Below are 20082 nucleotides of genomic sequence, written 5' to 3'. Positions count from 1 at the left end.
TTGCACTTCATCTAATTCTCATGTTCTAATGTTAAAACATCTTTAATTTAAGTTATATTCATTGTTATTTTTTTTTTTTACTTATTGATATAGCATTTCTATGAAGATTTTTTGTTTTTAAAGCTTTCTGTAAGTTATGTTCCTTTACTTCTGTAGCTACTTTACAACACCGAAATTTCCCCGTTGCTGACAAAAAGGCTCATTTAATAAACAATTGTTTTATAAGTTATGTCCCAAAAGGTGTGGTTACTATTAAATTCTACATAAATTGACCAGTGCATTAAGGGAGATTCATTTTCATGATGGTTCATAAAGTTTCGGACTGGTCTTCCTCTGCATAATTATGATCAAATTTAAAGATTAATTTTATTAGCTGGTTTAGTTTTCACCATTTAGTGCTTTTCAGGTCATTAAGAGTGATTTCATGTTCAATATGAGGAAAGTCAGGTTTGCCTTTAAACTTCACAGAGAAACATCCAAAAAGTAAATTCAAATATTTACTGAGATGTTTGACAAGTCTCATTACAAGTTGTCCCCCGTATGGATTATTCAATGGACATGGACAGCTTAACTAGTTTATGGCCTCTTCTGGTCACAAGATGGCTGCGCCCGCAGAGGCAGACCCATGGCACTCTAGATTGGCATGGACCCCTTAAAAGGGCTCTTAGGGACAAGCCACACCTCCTGGAGACAAGGCTTTAAAACGTGCCATTATATCCCAGTATGGCATTAAAAATAAGTCCAACTTTACAGACTAATTTGAGAGATTTACCAGTTCAAAGTAGTGGAGAAAGTTCTACATAGTTCAGCCAAAATTAATCCCAAACTATTGCAAATGTAACTTAAAGCACAAGGAATATCAAGTTACCACAGAAAAGATTTTAATAACGTTTATTTGCATTCAATATTAATACCCAAACACAATGGCAATAAAGCCCAGGACAAACAGTCAATACAAAGCCCTAGAGCAGAGCCAAGAAAGTCTGCGACGGTTTCAAGTAGAAGTCGCCATCGTCCAAGCTTCTTTTGCCCGAGGAAAGGCTCTACCACAGAATCAAGTCACCACCTGAAAACAAACTTAATTCAATCCTTTTAAATCTACATAAACCTTTTTGTTCACATCAGGTTTAGTCGCTCAGACATCCAAGGAAGATTTGAACCATCTTTGGCCTTTCGACCTCTGGAGGAAACTACGAATGGCAGGAGAAAGTCATCACAGCGAATCCTACGACCTCGACAGGTACATTTAGAACGAGATGAGTTCAAGACTGTACCTTCTGATTCTATCCACACGGTCGTCCAAGTCTCCCAGAACAAGGCCCATGACACCACCTGAAGAGACGAATGGAGAAGTTAATGGATTTGCACGAAAAGTACAAAGAAACTAGAACAGAAACGGTGTAAATGGAGTTGTCGCTCAGACATCCAAGGAAGATTGGAACAGTCTTTGGCCTTTCGACCTCTGGAAGAAACTACGAATGGCAGGAGAAAGTCATCACAACGAATCCGGCTCCATCTGAACTCTTCTACTCAGACCAATGAACTTGTGCCCATTGCTACAAGTGACAGACTGAACCGAGATCTCCCTCAAGTTCCTCGACACGTACATTTAGAGTGAGGAGTTTGAAGACGGTACCTTCTGATTCTAAGGCCGCCGAAGTCTCCCAGACCAAGGACCACGACACCACCTGACAAGACAAATGCAGACATGAATGGATTTGCACAAAAAGCAGACAAAATCAGAACAGAAACTGGAAGAGTGATTTTTTAGTCGCTCAGACATCCAAGGAAGATTAGAACCGTCTTTGGCCTTTCGACCTCTGGAGGAAACTACGAATGGCAGGAGAAAGTCATCACAGCGAATCCGGCTTTTGACACAACAGCGCGAGATTTCCCTCAACTTCCTCTACGGCTCTTACATTTAGTTTAAGATCGTACCTTCTGATTCTACCACCGCTGAAGTCCCCCAGACCAAGAACCGCACCATGACACCACCTGACCACCTACCAGACATGCAATCGATTTAATTCTCAGCCAAACTCTAAAAACACTTAAAATATGACCACCACTCACCATTTGCCGGTGCGTGACTGTAGAGCTCTTGGTTTTGCCGCAAAACCTGAAAGTATAAGCCTGGTTAGGACTGTAAAGCTTCAAAATATAAAATAAATCATGTCTTCATTTTTAAAGATTCGCTCAGACTACAGATTTAACAGTCTTTGGCCGTTCGACCTCCGAAGGAAACGAAAGGAATCATCACAGCGAATCCAATGACTTCAGTACAGTTCTGACCATAAAGCTGACATTTTAAGAGCATTACGCAACTTTTCTGGTGGAGGATCTGCCAACTGCTTTATCTACGACGCAACGGTGGTGTTAAGAGTTCAAAAACTGCCCAATTTAACTAAAATTATCATCGAAATTTCACATTCAAGTATTTCGAGGATGGACAGAATTTGACTTGTCAAATGTTTTGGGACTATCTTGAACCTTTAATTAGCACAAACTCATTCCACCGCTGAAGTCCCCCAGACCAAGAACCGCACCCGACAAGACAAATGTGCAGAGAAATTGATGGATCGTCGCCAAAAGCTTTAAGAACTTTAAACAGAAATTATTGTGTCGCTCAGACATCCAAGAAAGATTAGTGCTGTAGACTTACCATCATCAGAAGTGTGCGGAGGCATCAGGTCAGACGAGGCCTGGAAACGAGCAAAAGGTAAACATTAAAAACTTGTATTTGATGACATTCCAGCCAAAAACAAGTCTTCAAATTCATTGGTAGAGGTTAAACTTTCAGATAAGCATGTAAAGACTAAAGTTCAGTTAAAACCTCTCATTAAGCATTCTTTGAGTTCACTAGTCTTCTAGAGACTCGGACACTAAATCCGTGGGAGATAGAAACGTTCACGATATTACGGATAAAGTCAAGACACTTCAATAGGACCTGGTTCATTTCTGTAACTACATTTTGTGCAGATCGCTCAGACATCCAAGGAAGATTTAAACCGTCTTTGGCCTCTCGACCTCTGGGGGAAACTACGAATGGCAGGAGAACGTCATCACAGCGAGTCCTGCTCCATCTCAACTCAAAGATGCCTCTTCTTGCTACATGTGACATTTGATGCAACTGGAGATGACTTTTAGACTGTACCTTCAGATTCTACGGCCGCCGAAGTCTCCCAGACCAAGGACAGCGCCATGACACCACCTGACAAGACAAACGGAGAGAAATTAATGTTTGCACAAAAAAACTGGAAGAAATATAGGACAGTTCTAAAAAAAAATAGATTTTTTTAGTCGCTCAGACATCCAAGGAAGATTTAAACCGTCTTTGGCCTTTCGACCTCTGGAAGAAACTACGAATGGCAGGAGAAAGTCATCACAGCGAATCCTGCTCCATCTGAACTCTTCTACTCAGCCCAATGAACTTGTGCCCATTGCTACAAGTGACAGACTGAGATCTCCCTCGACACGTACATTTAGAGTGAGGAGTTTTAAGACTGTACCTTCTGATTCTAAGGCCGCCGAAGTCTCCCAGACCAAGGACCATGACACCACCTGACAAGACAAATGCGGACATTCATGGATTTGCACAAAAAGCAGACGAAACCAGAACAGAAACCTGAAGTGTGATTTTTTTTAGTCGCTCAGACATCCAAGGAAGATTAGAACCGTCTTTGGCCTTTCGACCTCTGGAAGAAACTACGAATGGCAGGAGAAAGTCATCACAGCGAACAGTCGGCACCGCGGGGCCCCAGAGACTCTGCCCGACTCTAAACACAGTCATTGCTCTTGTAACCGCACCTTCTAATTACAGGTCCACTGAAGACTCAGACCAAAAGACTCGTCCCAGGAGACAGAAGCACCTAGAAAGTAAAGAAAACTTGGTCCATTAATGATTCACCATCATATTCATGTGCAATACTGAATAAACCATGTGCAATACCTGTAGGAGAGTTCTATTTTGTTTTTATTCGGTTTACTTACCTGCTAATATTACCTAGTCTTGTGCTAGCTATTGTTACTTTATTCTATCATCATCATCATCATCATTATCATTATATTCTTCTCTTTACCCATTTTATTTTCGTCCCTCCATTCCCGTTTAAGATAGGAGAGGAGTTTTTGAAACTTCCTATAATCTGTCCTTTCCTCCCGTTTCTACTGCAGTGCAACAATGAAATTTCCCCTGGTGTGGATATTAAGGATCATCTTATCTTGATTAGATCATGGCGCACAAGTTAAAATTCTTAAAAGTTATGTTTCAAGGAGACTCATTTTTTATCGTTTAGTCTTTAAAAACACGCACAAGTAATTTTACTAGTTCTAAATGATGACATATCGGCCAATATATCTGGCTTTACCCATACGAAGCCCGGACATGCGCCCTCTACTGGCGAGACTGTACACGAGGCAAACAGCACGCTTCTACATCGTTAAGCTAACCGATCGCAATTTGATAACTCGAGTTGGCGACGATTTACCGACCGAAACGGCTAAAGTTTTCAGCCACGTCGCAAAAAATGGCTTTCTAACCAGGAGTAGACAGCTGAACGAAGCCAAATGCTGCTCCAGATACATGTGTGTGTGACAGGACAAAGTCAGGACATGTTTAACGCTCAAAAGTAAGGTTCGCGTAATGTGTCCGATGGGTAAAAGTAATTTTGGCTTTTATTCTTTAATTCGCTCAGACATCCAAGGAAGATTAGAACCGTCTCTGGCCTTTCGACCTCTGGCAGAAACTACGAATGGCAGGAGAAAGTCATCACAGCGAATTCTCAGAAGAAACTAGACATTATGAACGGCACAATCCCAGACATGAGTATAACGAGATATGCAATCGATTTAGTTCTCAACCAAACTCCAAAAACACTTAAAATATGAACACCACTCACCTTTTGCCTGTGCGTGACTGTAGAGCTCTTGGTTTTGCCGCAAAACCTGAAAGTATAAGCCTGGTTAGGACTGTAAAGCTTCAAAATATAAAATAAATCACATCTGCATTTTTAAAGATTCGCTCAGACTACAGATTTAACAGTCTTTGGCCGTTCGACCTCCGAAGGAAACGAAAGGAATCATCACAGCGAATCCAATGACTTCAGTACAGTTCTGACCATAAAGCTGACATTTTAAGAGCATTACGTAACTTTTCTGGTGGAGGATCTGCCAACTGCTTTATCTACGACGCAACGGTGGTGTTAAGAGTTCAAAAACTGCCCAATTTAACTAAAATTATCATCGAAATTTCACATTCAAGTCTTTCGAGGATGGACAGAATTTGACTTGTCAAATGTTTTGAATGATCTTGAACCTTTAATTAGCACAAACTCATTCTTCAGAGTTAAGTTTATTACCATCATGACATCTAAATATTTGCCTTAAAAGTGCATTAATAAATTGAACTTTGAGACAAGCAGGGGGCGCCATCAGTTTACAGCATCTATCAAGACACTCTTGGAACTGTATGAATAAATGCCATGCTCTGGAACATTTCAGGCAAAGCAAAACCTCCAGAATGCAGCAGATTTACCAGACAAGTTGCGTAGTGCACAGTCCACAAAATACTTCATTTTACCATTTTATCCAGGTTCAAAACACTCAAGATCGGTCTGGAGCGATGCACTTCCGGTTTCCACCATGCTGGAAAAGATTCAGAATTTTAGAGTAGAAAAGCCTGAATTTAGATTTAATTTACAAAACCAAAGGGAATACAGACGATAAATTCAGACAAAAGCAGTCAAAAAACGAATAAAAAAGGATGAACGCAAAGTAAAACGTGTTTAAAGTAGAGATACAAGATTCGCCATAGACGGAAGTGCTAAAAAAAAAATAACACAAAACGCATAAATAGTTACATATTAAACAGACCAATGAAACTATTTTAGATTTGTAATCCATCGTTAAAAACTAAAAACAAAAAAAGTTTCACGCTTGTTTCAGCTCGTTGGCTCCAGAGCGCATGTGCGACGCGGGTCATTTCCAGTCAAAATCGGTCTCCATCCGCTAAATAACCGGAGCATCCGAAACAAACTAACGCGCACAAAGCTTCACCAAAGACTTTGGAATGAAATAAAGTCGATATAGTCAAAGAAAAGGCAACGCATCGATGGAAATATTTACCTCCAAAGCGAGAGCGACATGACGACGCGGATCAAGCAGAGGCGAATGAGGAACCGGAAGCGCAGCGGCGGAGGTTTTATACGGTCCGCGTGCTGCAACGCCTCGTAGCGGTCTGCCGGAGAACTGCATGCTGTATATATCAAGAACCAATCCCGCCAAATCTGTTATTTAATTTGAGTTGTTTAGTTTAATCGCGAATCTTTTTTGCTCAGATATCTCTCATTTCACAGGGGTTTTTGTTTTTCAAAGTCGCTAACAAAAGGTGAGCGTTGTACTTCCTGTTCTCGGGATGGCACATCAAAACCGTCGCCATGGAAATCCGCCGCGATACATTAGCCAAAAAAACAACAACAACAACAACATAAAGAACCAAGACTTACAGCCACTACTGGTAAATACATGTATCACTCTGCAATGTTAGAAGAGTTTTGAATCGATGCTAATTTAGGTAATTAGCATCTTAAAATCAGCATTGTTTTAACATTAGGCTAACTGAAGATTCTATGATGTCACAATCTCTCTTTTTCTCGGTCTGAAATGAATAAATATTATAAGATGAACAGCGAGTTGTGGTGGACGTCTCTGTGAACATGTTATGCAACTTAACAAGGTTTTACTTTACTTTTACGAAAGGGACATGTTTGTTTTGTTCAATGCTAACGCTAATTCTACTGTTGAGACATGAACAGTAAAAAAACAAAAACAAAAACAATTTAAATGAACACACTGAAATAATCTTCACATTAAAGCAACTGGACCGTTTTTTACTTTAAAATGGTGTTGGTTCTCTATATTTTACATTTTAATACACGTTAGCATTAGCTGAGAGAACCAGCAGCGCTCATGAATACGGCTGCGACGATTTATTGAGTAACCGTGACTATTTTTAATAAACTTAATCATGACTACTGGACTATACAGACTCTGGAACATGTACGAAAGAGAGCGACATTATAAAACCTCGTCAAAATTTGGTCTAAACTTCTTCTTTGGTGTTTTATGGCGGTTGGTAAAGTGTTACATTACCGCCACCTACTGTAGCAGAACGAATTTAAAAAATGTTTAAAAAAATCAATAAAAGGAGAAAGAGCAACAAAAAAAGACAAATTAAAACATTAGAAAATCAATAAAACTGGGACAAAACCTTGAGAAACCAGGACTAGAACATGAACACATCTAAATTAGCGCTCATTTTGTCCAGATTTGTGCCCAAAACCAGTGTGAATGTGAGCAAAATGTGAAAAAAGAACAGACAATTTCATATTTTTGTCCATAAAACTCTTAAAGTCCACATGATGTTTCTCCTGCTTTTCTAATTCTGACTTAGTTTGGTGGTGTAGAACCTGTGGTACATATTTATCGCAGTTTTACTCCCGTTAAGTTGCAGTTTGTGACAAAAAATAAGGGTTTTATAATGACAGGAAGTGGAGCTGAATCCCTCTGTGATGTCATCAGTGTGCGACACAGAGACAGTTTAAACCATGGTTGGACTAAATAAAGGTGTTTTATGGTCTTATTGTGTGTCAGATGTGGAGTTTGGCTCTTGTTTACAGTCTGGTTGCTATGGTAACAGCCGTGGAATCACCTCTATGTCATATCTGTGCTCACGTCCAACCAGGAAGTGCAATTACAAACTTTACACAAACGGTCAAACAAATGGGGACAAACGTGCCAAAATGTGTCGAAAAATCTGAAATACAATCGCGTTCGCTGCGTTTTAGTCAAATGCGTCGTCAAATATAGACATTAAATCGTAAAATTTCCTCATCCAGAACCATATTAATTCACATATTTCAACCTTTATTCAGTCAAAATGCGTTTTAAAAGTCTCAAAGTACGACAGAAACGACGGTCAGTCACAGCTCGAGCAGCGAGTGTCGCATGGTCCGACTCTCATCCCCATCCGCGCACCGCTCGGGCCAATCGCGACGCCGCTTCCTTACCGCAAGTCCCACCCCTCCCCCTTCTGCTGCTGCCTCCCCCCCCTCTCTCTCTCTCTCTCTCTCTCTCTCTCCTCCTCTCATCCTCTCCATCCTCTCCATCCCTTCTGCGTCCCGCCCACACCAGGCACCGAACAGCAGGTCCTGACACGGATGCTCTGCTGGGGAAGGACTGCAGCAGAACCAGGTGAATCCCACACGCTCGCGCTCGTTTTGGGGCATTTTGCTGCCACTTTTCAGGCTGTTTTTGGGGTGGGGGAGAATATGCAAATGGTCAAATGTAATAACGGCATGTGTGGCTGCGTGTGGTGGAGGAGAGAGAAGCACCGGGGATTTGCAGAGGATCAACGGTGGAGGAAAAACAAGGTGGCGTTTGTGGGAATCGGTGACGGCGGAAAAAAAACGATGACGACGTGGAAATGGATTGAATTGTGTTGAGATAGATTAGGATCAGAGCTAAGGCCTGTTAGCATCCACAGGCTAGCAACGTCACAGCCAAGAGCAGGGCTAAACCAGGGCTAAACCAGGGCTAAACCAGGGCTAAACCAGGGCTAAACCAGGACTAAACCAGGGCTAAACCAGGGCTAAACCAGGGCTAAACCAGGGCTGAAACGGGTCTAAAGCAGGACTAAACCAGGGCTAAACCAGGGCTAAACCAGGGCTAAACCAGGGCTGAAACGGGTCTAAAGCAGGACTAAACCAGGGCTAAACCAGGGCTAAACCAGGGCTAAACCAGGACTAAACCAGGGCTAAACAAGGACTAAACCAGGGCTGAAACGGGTCTAGAGCAGGACTAAACCAGGGCTAAACAAGGACTAAACCAGGGCTAAACCACGGCTAAACCAGGACTAAACCAGGGCTAAACCAGGGCTAAACCAGGACTAAACCAGGTCTAGAGCAGGACTGAAACTGTGTCTAGAGCAGGACTGAAACTGTGTCTAAAGCAGGACTAAACCAGGGCTAAACCAGGACTAAACCAGGGCTAAACCAGGGCTGAAACAGGTCTGAGGCAGGTCTAAAGCAGGACTAAACCAGGGCTAAACCTGGGCTAAACCAGGACTAAACCAGGGCTAAACCGGGTCTAAAACGGGTCTAGAGCAGGACTAAAGCAGGTCCAAACCAGGAATAAACCAGGTCCAAAACAGCACTAAACCTGGTCTAAACTAGGACTAAACTAGGACTAAACCAGGACTAAACCAGGACTAAAACAGGACTAAAACAGGACTAAACCAGGACTAAACCTGGTCTAAATCAGGTCCGAACCAGGATTCAAACATGGTCTGAATCCAGATGACTTTTAACTTGAACAAGGTAAAAATAAGGACTGATTAATAACAAAGTATGAACATGTGTTTGAAATGATTACCAGCATTATATTTTCTGTCATAATTATTTTTGACCATTTTCTGAAGAGCCAAAAATATCAGCAGACATAAACTGTAGCTCGGTTTTAATCCCTCAAAATCTCATTCATTCCTAGCACAAATCCCACGTGAAAAACCGGAACCAAAAATCGGATGAATGAAAGTAGGCCAAACCAAACTTCAAAGGTTTCTACGGCAACGGACGCAGCCGAGGGGGAGGGGTTTCATTCTGATATTAATAAATAAAGAGTCCTGGTTTGACCCTGGTATAGACCGGGTTTGGTCTTGGTTTAGTCTTTGTTTATACCTTTTATAGTTTTGGATTGGGCCTTAGTTTAGTCTTGGTTTAGATCTTGGTTTAGACCCAAACCAAGACTAAACCAGGTCCATGCCAAGACCTTTGGACCTGGTATAGTCGTGGTTTTGGACCTGGTTTAGTCTCGGTTTAGATCCTGGTTTAGTCTTGGTTTAGATCCTGGTTTAGTTCTGGTTTAGATCCTGGTTTAGTCTTGGTTTAGATCCTGGTTTAGTCTTGGTTTAGTACTGGTTTAGATCCTGGATTAGTCTTGGTTTAGTCCTGGTTTAGATCCTGGTTTAGTCTTGGTTTAGTCCTGGTTTGGATCCTGGTTTAGTCCTGGTTTAGATCCTGGTTTAGTCTTGGTTTAGTCTTGGTTTAGACCTAGTTTGGTTCTGTTTTAGTCCTGGTTTAGATCCTGGTTTTGTCCTGGTATAGTCCTGGTTTAGATCCTGGTTTAGTCTTGGTTTAGTCCTGGTTTGGATCCTGGTTTAGTCCTGGTTTAGATCCTGGTTTAGTCTTGGTTTAGTCTTGGTTTAGACCTAGTTTGGTTCTGTTTTAGTCCTGGTTTAGATCCTGGTTTAGTCCTGGTATAGTCCTGGTTTAGTCTTGGTTTAGACCTGGTTTATTCCTGGTTTAATCTTGGTTTAGATCCTGGTTTAGTCTTGGTCTAGACTAGTATAGTGGATCTAAACCAAGACTAAACGAGGAAGGTTTAGTCTTGGTTTAGATCCACTATACTAGTCCAGATAATGATCATTGGGTTCCGGACTTTACAGAACATATCTTTTTTAACACACTCAGCAACATTTTTAAATAAAAAAAAGAAATAATAAGTGACTCACTGACCCCTCTAGCTCTTTCTGTAGCATTTAAAGCAGAACTAAATAACTCTGGCGCCCCCTGCAGCCCCGCTGTGAAAACACATGACCAGAAATGTATTTAGTTTGTCCATTTTTGTCTTTCTTTCTGTATCACAAAAGACGGTATAATCACATAAAAAACACATAATAGAGCCAGGGTTTCTCAGGAGAGTTCGTCCATGTCGGCATAGGTTCCACCCCGAGACTGCAGGGGGCGACGGCGGGCACTTCAAACGCCCCGAAATATCTTTATTTTGTCGGCTCAAACACTTTTTTGTTTTTTTTCTCATCCCTGCATTTTGTCTTCCAGGCGCCACAGACTCCGACAAACCCACCTGCGGCTCCTCCCACCTCCAGCTCCTCCCACCTCCAGCTCCTCCCACCTCCAGCTCCTCCCACCTCCAGCTCCTCCCGCCTCAAATATCCACCATCTTCACTCAATTCTACTCCACATTTTGGCCGTTTTTGATGACCATGAAACCTTGAAGATGCCTCCGGTTGAAGACGACAGAAGATTGACTGTATTTAAACGGCATTAGTGACTCTGAAAGCTGAATATCCGTTTTTTAGACTTTTTTAGTTCAATCCTGACCGAAAATGCGCCGCGCAGACGATCCTAAAACATCGACGAGGGTTCACGCGTCGCTTGTGTCCGTTTTGGTATTTGTGAATTGCTTGTGAAATCGATCGCTGCAGTGGACATGGATGAAAAGAAGTCTCTAACTCTGGTCAAGCTAAAAGCCCCGAGGACCCCCGAGGCTTAGGGCCCCCCCCGCGGCTCCATGGAGGCCCCCCAACACTCGCCCGACTCCAGCAGCGAGGAGTGCACCGTCCTGGAGGCTGCGCCCAAGAACAGCTGCCTCCAGCACCCCAGCAAGGTCAGACGCCAACGCAAACACGAACACGGAAAGAACACGAAAAGAACACGAAAAGGACACGAACACCAAGAGAACACGAACACCAAGAGAACACGAAAAGAACACGAACACTAAGAGAACACGAACACCAAGAGAACACGAACACGAAAAGAACACGAACACCAAGAGAACACGAACACCAAGAGAACACGAAAAGAACACGAACACCAAGAGAACATGAACACCAAGAGAACACGAACACCAAGAGAACACGAAAAGAACACGAACACCAAGAGAACACGAACACCAAGAGAACACGAAAAGAACACGAACACTAAGAGAACACGAACACCAAGAGAACACGAACACGAAAAGAACACGAACACGAAAAGAACACGAACACCAAGAGAACACGAACATGAAAAGAACACGAACACCAAGAGAACACGAAAAGAACACGAACACTAAGAGAACACGAACACTAAGAGAACACGAACACCAAGAGAACACGAACACCAAGAGAACACGAACACCAAGAGAACACGAACACGAAAAGAACACGAACACGAAAAGAACACGAACACCAAGAGAACACGAACACCAAGAGAACACGAACATGAAAAGAACACGAAGACCAAGAGAACACGAAAAGAACACGAACACTAAGAGAACACGAACACCAAGAGAACACGAACACCAAGAGAACACGAAAAGAACACGAACACTAAGAGAACACGAAAAGAACACGAACACGAAAAGAACACGAACACTAAGAGAACACGAAAAGAACACGAACACTAAGAGAACACGAACACGAAAAGAACACGAACACGAAAAGAACACGAAAAGAACACGAACACTAAGAGAACACGAAAAGAACACGAACACTAAGAGAACACGAACACTAAGAGAACACGAACACCAAGAGAACACGAACACCAAGAGAACACGAACACGAAAAGAACACGAACACCAAGAGAACACGAACACGAAAAGAACACGAACACCAAGAGAACACGAACACCAAGAGAACACGAACACGAAAAGAACACGAACACCAAGAGAACACGAACATCAAGAGAACACGAACATCAAGAGAACACGAACATCAAGAGAACACGAACACCAAGAGAACACGAACACCAAGAGAACACGAAAAGAACACGAACACGAAAAGAACACGAACACGAAAAGAACACGAACACGAAAAGAACACGAACACGAAAAGAACACGAACACCAAGAGAACACGAAAAGAACACGAACACTAAGAGAACACGAACACCAAGAGAACACGAACACCAAGAGAACACGAACACGAAAAGAACACGAACACGAAAAGAACACGAACACTAAGAGAACACGAACACTAAGAGAACACGAACACGAAAAGAACACGAACACGAAAAGAACACGAACACGAAAAGAACACGAACACCAAGAGAACACGAAAAGAACACGAACACGAAAAGAACACGAACACCAAGAGAACACGAAAAGAACACGAACACTAAGAGAACACGAACACGAAAAGAACACGAACACGAAAAGAACACGAACACTAAGAGAACACGAACACGAAAAGAACACGAACACGAAAAGAACACGAACACGAAAAGAACACGAACACCAAGAGAACACGAACACCAAGAGAACATGTAGCCAACGCGAACACGAAAAGAACAGAAAACACGAAGCCGACATGAAGCAAACACGAACAAAAAGTAACACGAACATGAAAAGAACATGAACACGAAAACATGAAGCCAACACGTAAGAACATGAAGCAAACACGAACACACGGAGCGAACACGAAAAGAACGTGAAAAGAACACGAAGCAAACACAAAGCGAACACGAAAAAAACACGAAAAGAACATGAAAAGAACATGAAAAGAACATGAAAAGAACATGAAAAGAACATGAAAAGAACATGAAAAGAAGATGAAAAGAACATGAAAAGAACACGAAAAGAACATGAAAAGAAGATGAAAAGAACATGAAAAGAACACGAAAAGAACACAAAAAGAACATGAAAAGAACACGGAGCGAACACAAACATGAAGCCAACACAAAAAGAACACAAAAAGAACACCAACACGAACGAACAAGAACCAAACACCAACAGAACACAACCCGAAAAGAGACCCTCACAGTCCAGACTTGGACCAGGACCAGGGTCTCGGTCGGGTTTGGGTCATTTATCACACTTATTTAGTCCATGTCCCACTTTTTCACCGGTGCCACATGAACAAATGAATGTAAAATAGTGATATTTCATAATTCCTTAAGCTTTTCCTTTTCGCCTCTCACTTTAGTTCACCCGAGGTCCTTTTTCTCCTCCAAATTAAAAAAAGAATCCAAATGAGCTCAGGAGCGCGGCACGTCCCATCGCCCAAACGTCCCACTTTCACCACCATCTGAAGTGTTTTATCCTTTAGGGTCTTGTGTGGACTGTTTAAGCACTTCTGGAGGTGGCACGTCGCCTGCTCTTCATCCCACGGAAACTATGATTATATAACGATAAAAAACAAACTCCGGAACGTTCTACATGAGATGACATAGATCATATAATGTTACAGTCAGAGGTACGAGTCAGGTCTGTGGAGATGCAAGTCCGCTCACACGACACAAGTTTTTCTATGTTTTTCACTGGAATAAAAAACATCAAAAATCAAAAAAGAAAACAATACCATTTTTTTTTTTTTTTTGTTGCTTAAATGTCACAAACTGGGGCTTTAATTCACAGACAATCTTCAATTATGGTCCGATACTTATCAGTCACCCTCGTCTACACTCTCACTTTAGATAACTGGGATTTAAAAAAGAAATTGGACATTTTTTGATGCTTTTTGTTTATTTAATTCATTGAAATACAAAAGGTATAATCAGTGTCATACAGTTAAAAAAAATGAGAGGAAAAAACTAATGGAAAAGCAGCAAAAAGAAGAGTAATCTTATATGATCTGCCCCTTTATTCATCTTGTAATTAACACAGATTAGTTTTAAACATTTCACTAGGCATTTCCATTAATAATAGCAATAATAATATATATATTTTTTTATAAAATGATAATAAATGATAATAAATAATAATACATGATAATAATAACTAATAATTATAACAAATAATAATAAAAAAGTAAATAATAAATAATAATAAATAGTAATACATAATAACAGATATTGATAAATAATAATACATAATGATGAATACTAATAAATAATACATAGTAAATAATACATCATAATCATAAATCATAATAATAATAATAGATAATGATGAATAATAATTAATAATACATAGTAAATAGTAATTAATAATAATACATAATAATAAAACATGAATAATAATAATAAATAATACATAGTAAATAGTAATTGATAATAATACATAATAATAAAATATGAATAATAATAATAAATAAATAAATAATGCATAATGATAAATACTAATAAATTATAGACAGTGGATAATAAATAATAATAATAAATAATGATGAATAATAACAAATAACAATAATACATAATCAACAGATAAATGACTTAATACTCCACGTTTCTTTGACATGAAGTTAACATTTGGCCCTTTTTACTCCCTTTCCCGTGTGTTTAACCCGCGGTGCTTGTCCCGCAGGTGTCGGAGCGCTTCTGCCAGGCCTGTCTGTGCCCCCTGTGTGAGGACTGCCAGGGGCACGAGGACCACCCCTCTGTGGACCTGGACGTGGGCCTGGACCAGACCAGAGTTCAGCTGCAGGAGCGGCTCCGAGCGCTGCAGGCCAGGTGACCTCACGGCAGGGTTCACGGTTCAAGTCTCTGTAGTGACTGGGCCAATTCACATGAATATATATATATATATATATATATATATATATATATATATATATATATATATATATATATATATATATATATATATATATATATATATATATATGGATTTTGCCTGGATTTCTTTTTTGAGTAAAGGTTATTTGTGTTTTTATTACTTATTATGTAGTTTTTATTTTGAATTTTTGAATTGATTGGAATTTGAATTATGTGAACTGACTATTTTTTAACATACAATCAAGTAAATATATGACTTCAAATTTGTATGAATTATATGAATTTGATATTGTGTTATATATAAATAAATAAATAAAAATACTAAATACATACTATGTAAATCTGGGTCCCACAATGGGGAAATTTCAATGTTGCAACACAGAATAGGCACAGAAGTGGAATGATAAAAACGGATAACTTACTTTAAAAATAATATTTAAATCTGGTATAAACATAAATAGAGCAAAACAAAATTTAAATAAAAATAATGGAAAAATTGCACACTCTTATTTATAGTAAGTGACTGTTATATGGACGGATTATATTATATCTATATATATATATATTAATATTCAGTCTGCACAGTGTTTTAAATTTGTTTTACTCACTCATATATTTACCAAAGAAAATCCAGTTGGGATTTAATTCTTGTATTTTTTTTAAATGAAATTGTAACATTGTTTAAAGCTGAAAAAGTAAACGTACCATTGTAAAAACGACTCATTTGTCTTTTTGTCATTTGGTCTTCTCTCTGAAACGTGAAGGCGGCCGCAGGTGTCAGAAGCTCTGTCCCTGGTCAGAGAGATCCTGCAGCAGCTGACCAATCAGAGAGCGGCGATCGAGGAGGACGTCCAATCAGCGTTTGAGGATCTGCACCGGCAGCTCGACGTCAGGAAGAGCGTTCTGCTGATGGAGCTGGAGGTCACACACGGACTCAAACACAAGGTCTAAACCAGGACTAAACCAGGACTGAACCAGGACTAAACCAGGACTGAACCAGGACTGAACCAGGACTAAACCAGGACTGAACCAGGACTAAACCAGGACTAAACCAGGACTAAACCAGGACTGAACCAGGACTAAACCAGGACTGAACCAGGACTAAACCAGGACTAAACCAGGACTAAACCAGGACTAAACCAGGACTAAACCAGGACTGAACCAGGACTGATCCAGGACTAAACCAGGACTGATCCAGGACTAAACCAGGACTAAACCAGGACTGATCCAGGACTAAACCAGGACTAAACCAGGACTGAACCAGGACTAAACCAGGACTAAACCAGGACTGAACCAGGACTAAACCAGGATTGAACTAGGACTAAACTAGGACTAAACCAGGACTGAACCAGGACTGAACCAGGACTAAACCAGGATTGAACTAGGACTAAACCAGGACTAAACCAAGACTAAACCAGGACTAAAACAGGACTAAACCAGGACTAAACCAAGACTAAAACAGGTCCAAACCAGGACTAAACCAGGACTGAACTAGGTCTAAACCAGGACACATTTGCAGGTGTTGCAGGCGCAGATGGAGAGCCTGGCTGGCTGCGAGGGCGACATGTCGTCGCTCGGTGCCCAGGCGGAGGAGGCCCTGGCCGGGGAGGCGTGCGTGGCGTCCCTGGGCGAGGAGCAGGAGCTGGGCCAGAGGCTGGAGCGGCTGGCGGTGCTCAGGGTGCGCTCGGACCCGGAGGAGAACGACCAGCTCGACCTGATCCTGGAGACAGACGTGCTGCGCAAGTCCGTCCATAACCTGGGCACCATCGTCACCACCAGGTACACGCCCCACGGGAGCGATCGAAAAATGTATCATATCACTGTCGACTATCGAGTAGATGATGTAATCAAAACTATTCAGGAAAAGAGACAGAAACGTCCAGTGTAATGTTCCAAACAAGAGCGAAAACGTGACATTTCTGCAATTCTCTGGTTAAGTGTATGGTCCATTCATGTTTCACGACACTTGGACCTCCACCAAGACATTTGCAGACACATGTTAGTAAATTCATGAATCCTAATGCAACGAGAAAATATTAAATAAAGGAAATATGTCGGTGTAATCCCTCATTCGTCCAGGCGTGTTCCATAGTAGAAAAAGCTTCAGTTGTAGTCATCTGGACTCAGTTTGAAAAATTAGACGTTTCGACTCTCATCCAAGAGTCATTGTCAATAAAAGAATTTAGGTCGAGAACTCCGATATTAATACTGTTCTGTGGTAAGACCCGCCCATTGGGAGGAACCTCCTGAAGTAGAAAGAGTTGTTTGTTTCAACAGAAACTCCCCCCTTGTATCTACCGAGCCTATTCAGAATCTTAACACAGCTTGTGCTGTAGTGGGTGGTTGGAACCAAAGAGCAGATACTGGTCTGTGTGTGTAGGAAGAAAGAGGAAAAACATGTCCGAAATGCCCTCTCAGCCTGTGGTTACCCCGCTTGGGCTCTCAACAGAGTGAAGAGAACCAAGAAGCAGGACAAAAGGGAAACTGAACAGAGAAGGAAGGGTGTTTCTATCCCTTATGTGTCTGGCCTGTCGGAAAAACTGCAGAGAATTTTTAGACAACATCAAGTCCCTGTTTATTTTAAACCAGGAAACACTTTAAGACAAAAACTGGTTCACCCTAAGGACAAGTTGCTGACTCAAAAACAGAGCAATGTAGTTTATTCGATCCAATGCAGTGAAGAAAGCTGTAAAGAACGTTACATAGGTGAGACGAAACAGCCTCTACACAAGAGGCTTTATCAGCACAGAAGAAATACTAGTTCAGGACCTCAGAGCGCCGTGCATCTCCATCTTGAAGCCTCTAATCACTCGTTTGAAGACGGTGAGGTGAAGGTTTTAAGCAGGAGAAAAGATGGTTTGAAAGAGGAGTCAAGGAAGCTATTTTTGTTAAAAAAGAAAGACCTTCTTTAAACAGAAATGGAGGGCTAAGGTTTAATCTTCCTGTTATTTATAATGGGTTACTGAACCCCTGGAAAGGTAGAGGACCAGGACAAGGACATTCGGATGCTAATCAGGTACTCAGGGTGGTTGAGCCAGGGTCTCACAAAGACAAAGAGGATTCTAATAGCCCATTAAGATTCTGAATAGGCTCGGTAGATACAAGGGGGGAGTTTCTGTTGAAACAAACAACTCTTTCTACTTCAGGAAGGCTCCGCCCAATGGGCGGGTCTTACCACAGAATAGAATAAATATCGGAGTTCTCGATCTAAATTCTTTTATTGACAATGACTCTTGGATGAGAGTCGAAACGTCTATTTTTTCAAACCGAGTCCAGATGACTACAACTGAAGCTTTTTCTACTGTTAAATAAAGGAACAATGTACCAGTATGTAGGCCTCAAAACTCCCGCCACGGACATAAAGGATGGATATCTGTGGAACACACTGTTGGCCGCCGGGAAGAAGGCGATCACACAAACAAACGGATGACACAAACTGCTCCGATGATTAAGGACATGATAACTGACACACGCACCATGGAAACAATAACCGCCGACAAAAATGGAGAGATTCAACAAACAATTGGCAAAATGGGACTCTTACTTCTGCCATAATATGCGTCATTCTTTACTTATCCTGAGTTCTCTATTGTCCTGCCCAACTGTGTTTTTTATTTTTGTATATTTATTATCATCATTTTATTTTATTATTATTTATTTATTTTATTTATTTTATTTATTTTATTTATTTTATTTATTTTATTTATTTTATTTGTTTTATTTATTTTATTTATTTTATTTATTTTATTTATTTTATTTATTCATTTATCCATTAATTCATTATTTTATGTATTTATTTATTTATATTATTTTTAACTATTTTTAATTGTTATTATTTATTTTTTTGTATTCATTTACTTGGATTTATTAATAAAATGTCTTTGCATAGGTCAGTTCATGTATGTTTTTGTTGTTGTAGTAAAAATAATGTATAATAATAATATTAAATCTATATCTTAATAAATATCAAAAATTTATTCAATCACAGGTAAATGTGTATTTCTCAAAAACACCTTACAGCTCTCTTACCGTGTAGTAGTTTTAGAGGCGGTCGTGTGGACAATGCATTTCTGAGACGTTTCAGCTGTGTCTCGCCAGCTGAAGGTTCCGTTGTGATTGCAGCGCGGTGGCGAGTCAGAGCGAGGCCATGGGGGCCGGTTTGGAGCAGTGCGTCGTGGGACACCCCGCCTCCGTTACCATAGTGACGCGCGACAAATCCGGAGGAGCCTGTAAGAACGGCAACGCCATTCTGTCGGCAGAGGTGACGTATTTGACGTATTGTTGTGTAGCAGAGGGTTATGAAACGTCACTAATCCAGAGTCGTAGTCATTATTCAGATGGAATGTTGACTCTATGTTCAGTAAACAGAGATCTTGAGCCTGGCTTGATCAGGTTAGACAGGACATTATGAAGGGGGAAATATTGTCCCTAAATATGCCGGTTATTCAAATGTTTTCAGGTGTTTACTCCAGACGGCAGCATCGTCGACGGGGAAATCGTGGACCACAAAAACGGAACATACGAGTTTCTCTACATTGTTCCCAAAGAAGGAGACTTCTCTTTGGCCTTACGCCTCTACGACCACCACATCAAGGGCAGCCCATTCAAACTGACAGTGAACAAGCCCTCAGAAGTCGAGGTGAGACGTTTCACCTGCGTCTGTGGGCATTTAGAGATGTTTTACTTGTGTCTGTGGGCATTTAGAGACGTTTCACCTGTGTCTGTGGACAGTTCGAGATGTTTCACCTGTGTCTGTAGACAATTAGAGATGTTTCACCTGTGTCTGTAGACAATTTGAGATGTTTCACCTGTGT

The 20082-nt window shown here is 40.9% G+C and overlaps 1 protein-coding gene across 1 annotated transcript in view; it reads left to right on the top strand.

Annotated features, from left to right (window-relative positions):
• The first annotated feature begins 11179 nt into the window (after positions 1-11179).
• The window catches only part of trim2b (tripartite motif containing 2b), a 14922-nt gene continuing 6019 nt past the window's right edge, over positions 11180-20082 (top strand). Inside the window, exons 1-6 of the mRNA XM_072458805.1 lie at positions 11180-11463; positions 15078-15223; positions 16033-16213; positions 16788-17047; positions 19391-19529; positions 19728-19907. Coding sequence (XP_072314906.1) covers positions 11368-11463; positions 15078-15223; positions 16033-16213; positions 16788-17047; positions 19391-19529; positions 19728-19907 — 1002 coding nt within the window. The 5' untranslated portion in view covers positions 11180-11367. The remainder of the gene's footprint in view (positions 11464-15077; positions 15224-16032; positions 16214-16787; positions 17048-19390; positions 19530-19727; positions 19908-20082) is intronic.

Source organism: Eucyclogobius newberryi, unplaced genomic scaffold (assembly GCF_026437365.1).
Source record: "Eucyclogobius newberryi isolate DKJ021-1_F unplaced genomic scaffold, fEucNew1.0.hap1 SCAF_22, whole genome shotgun sequence".
Taxonomy (NCBI): domain Eukaryota; kingdom Metazoa; phylum Chordata; class Actinopteri; order Gobiiformes; family Gobiidae; genus Eucyclogobius; species Eucyclogobius newberryi.
This window is presented reverse-complemented; position numbering and strand designations above follow the sequence as displayed.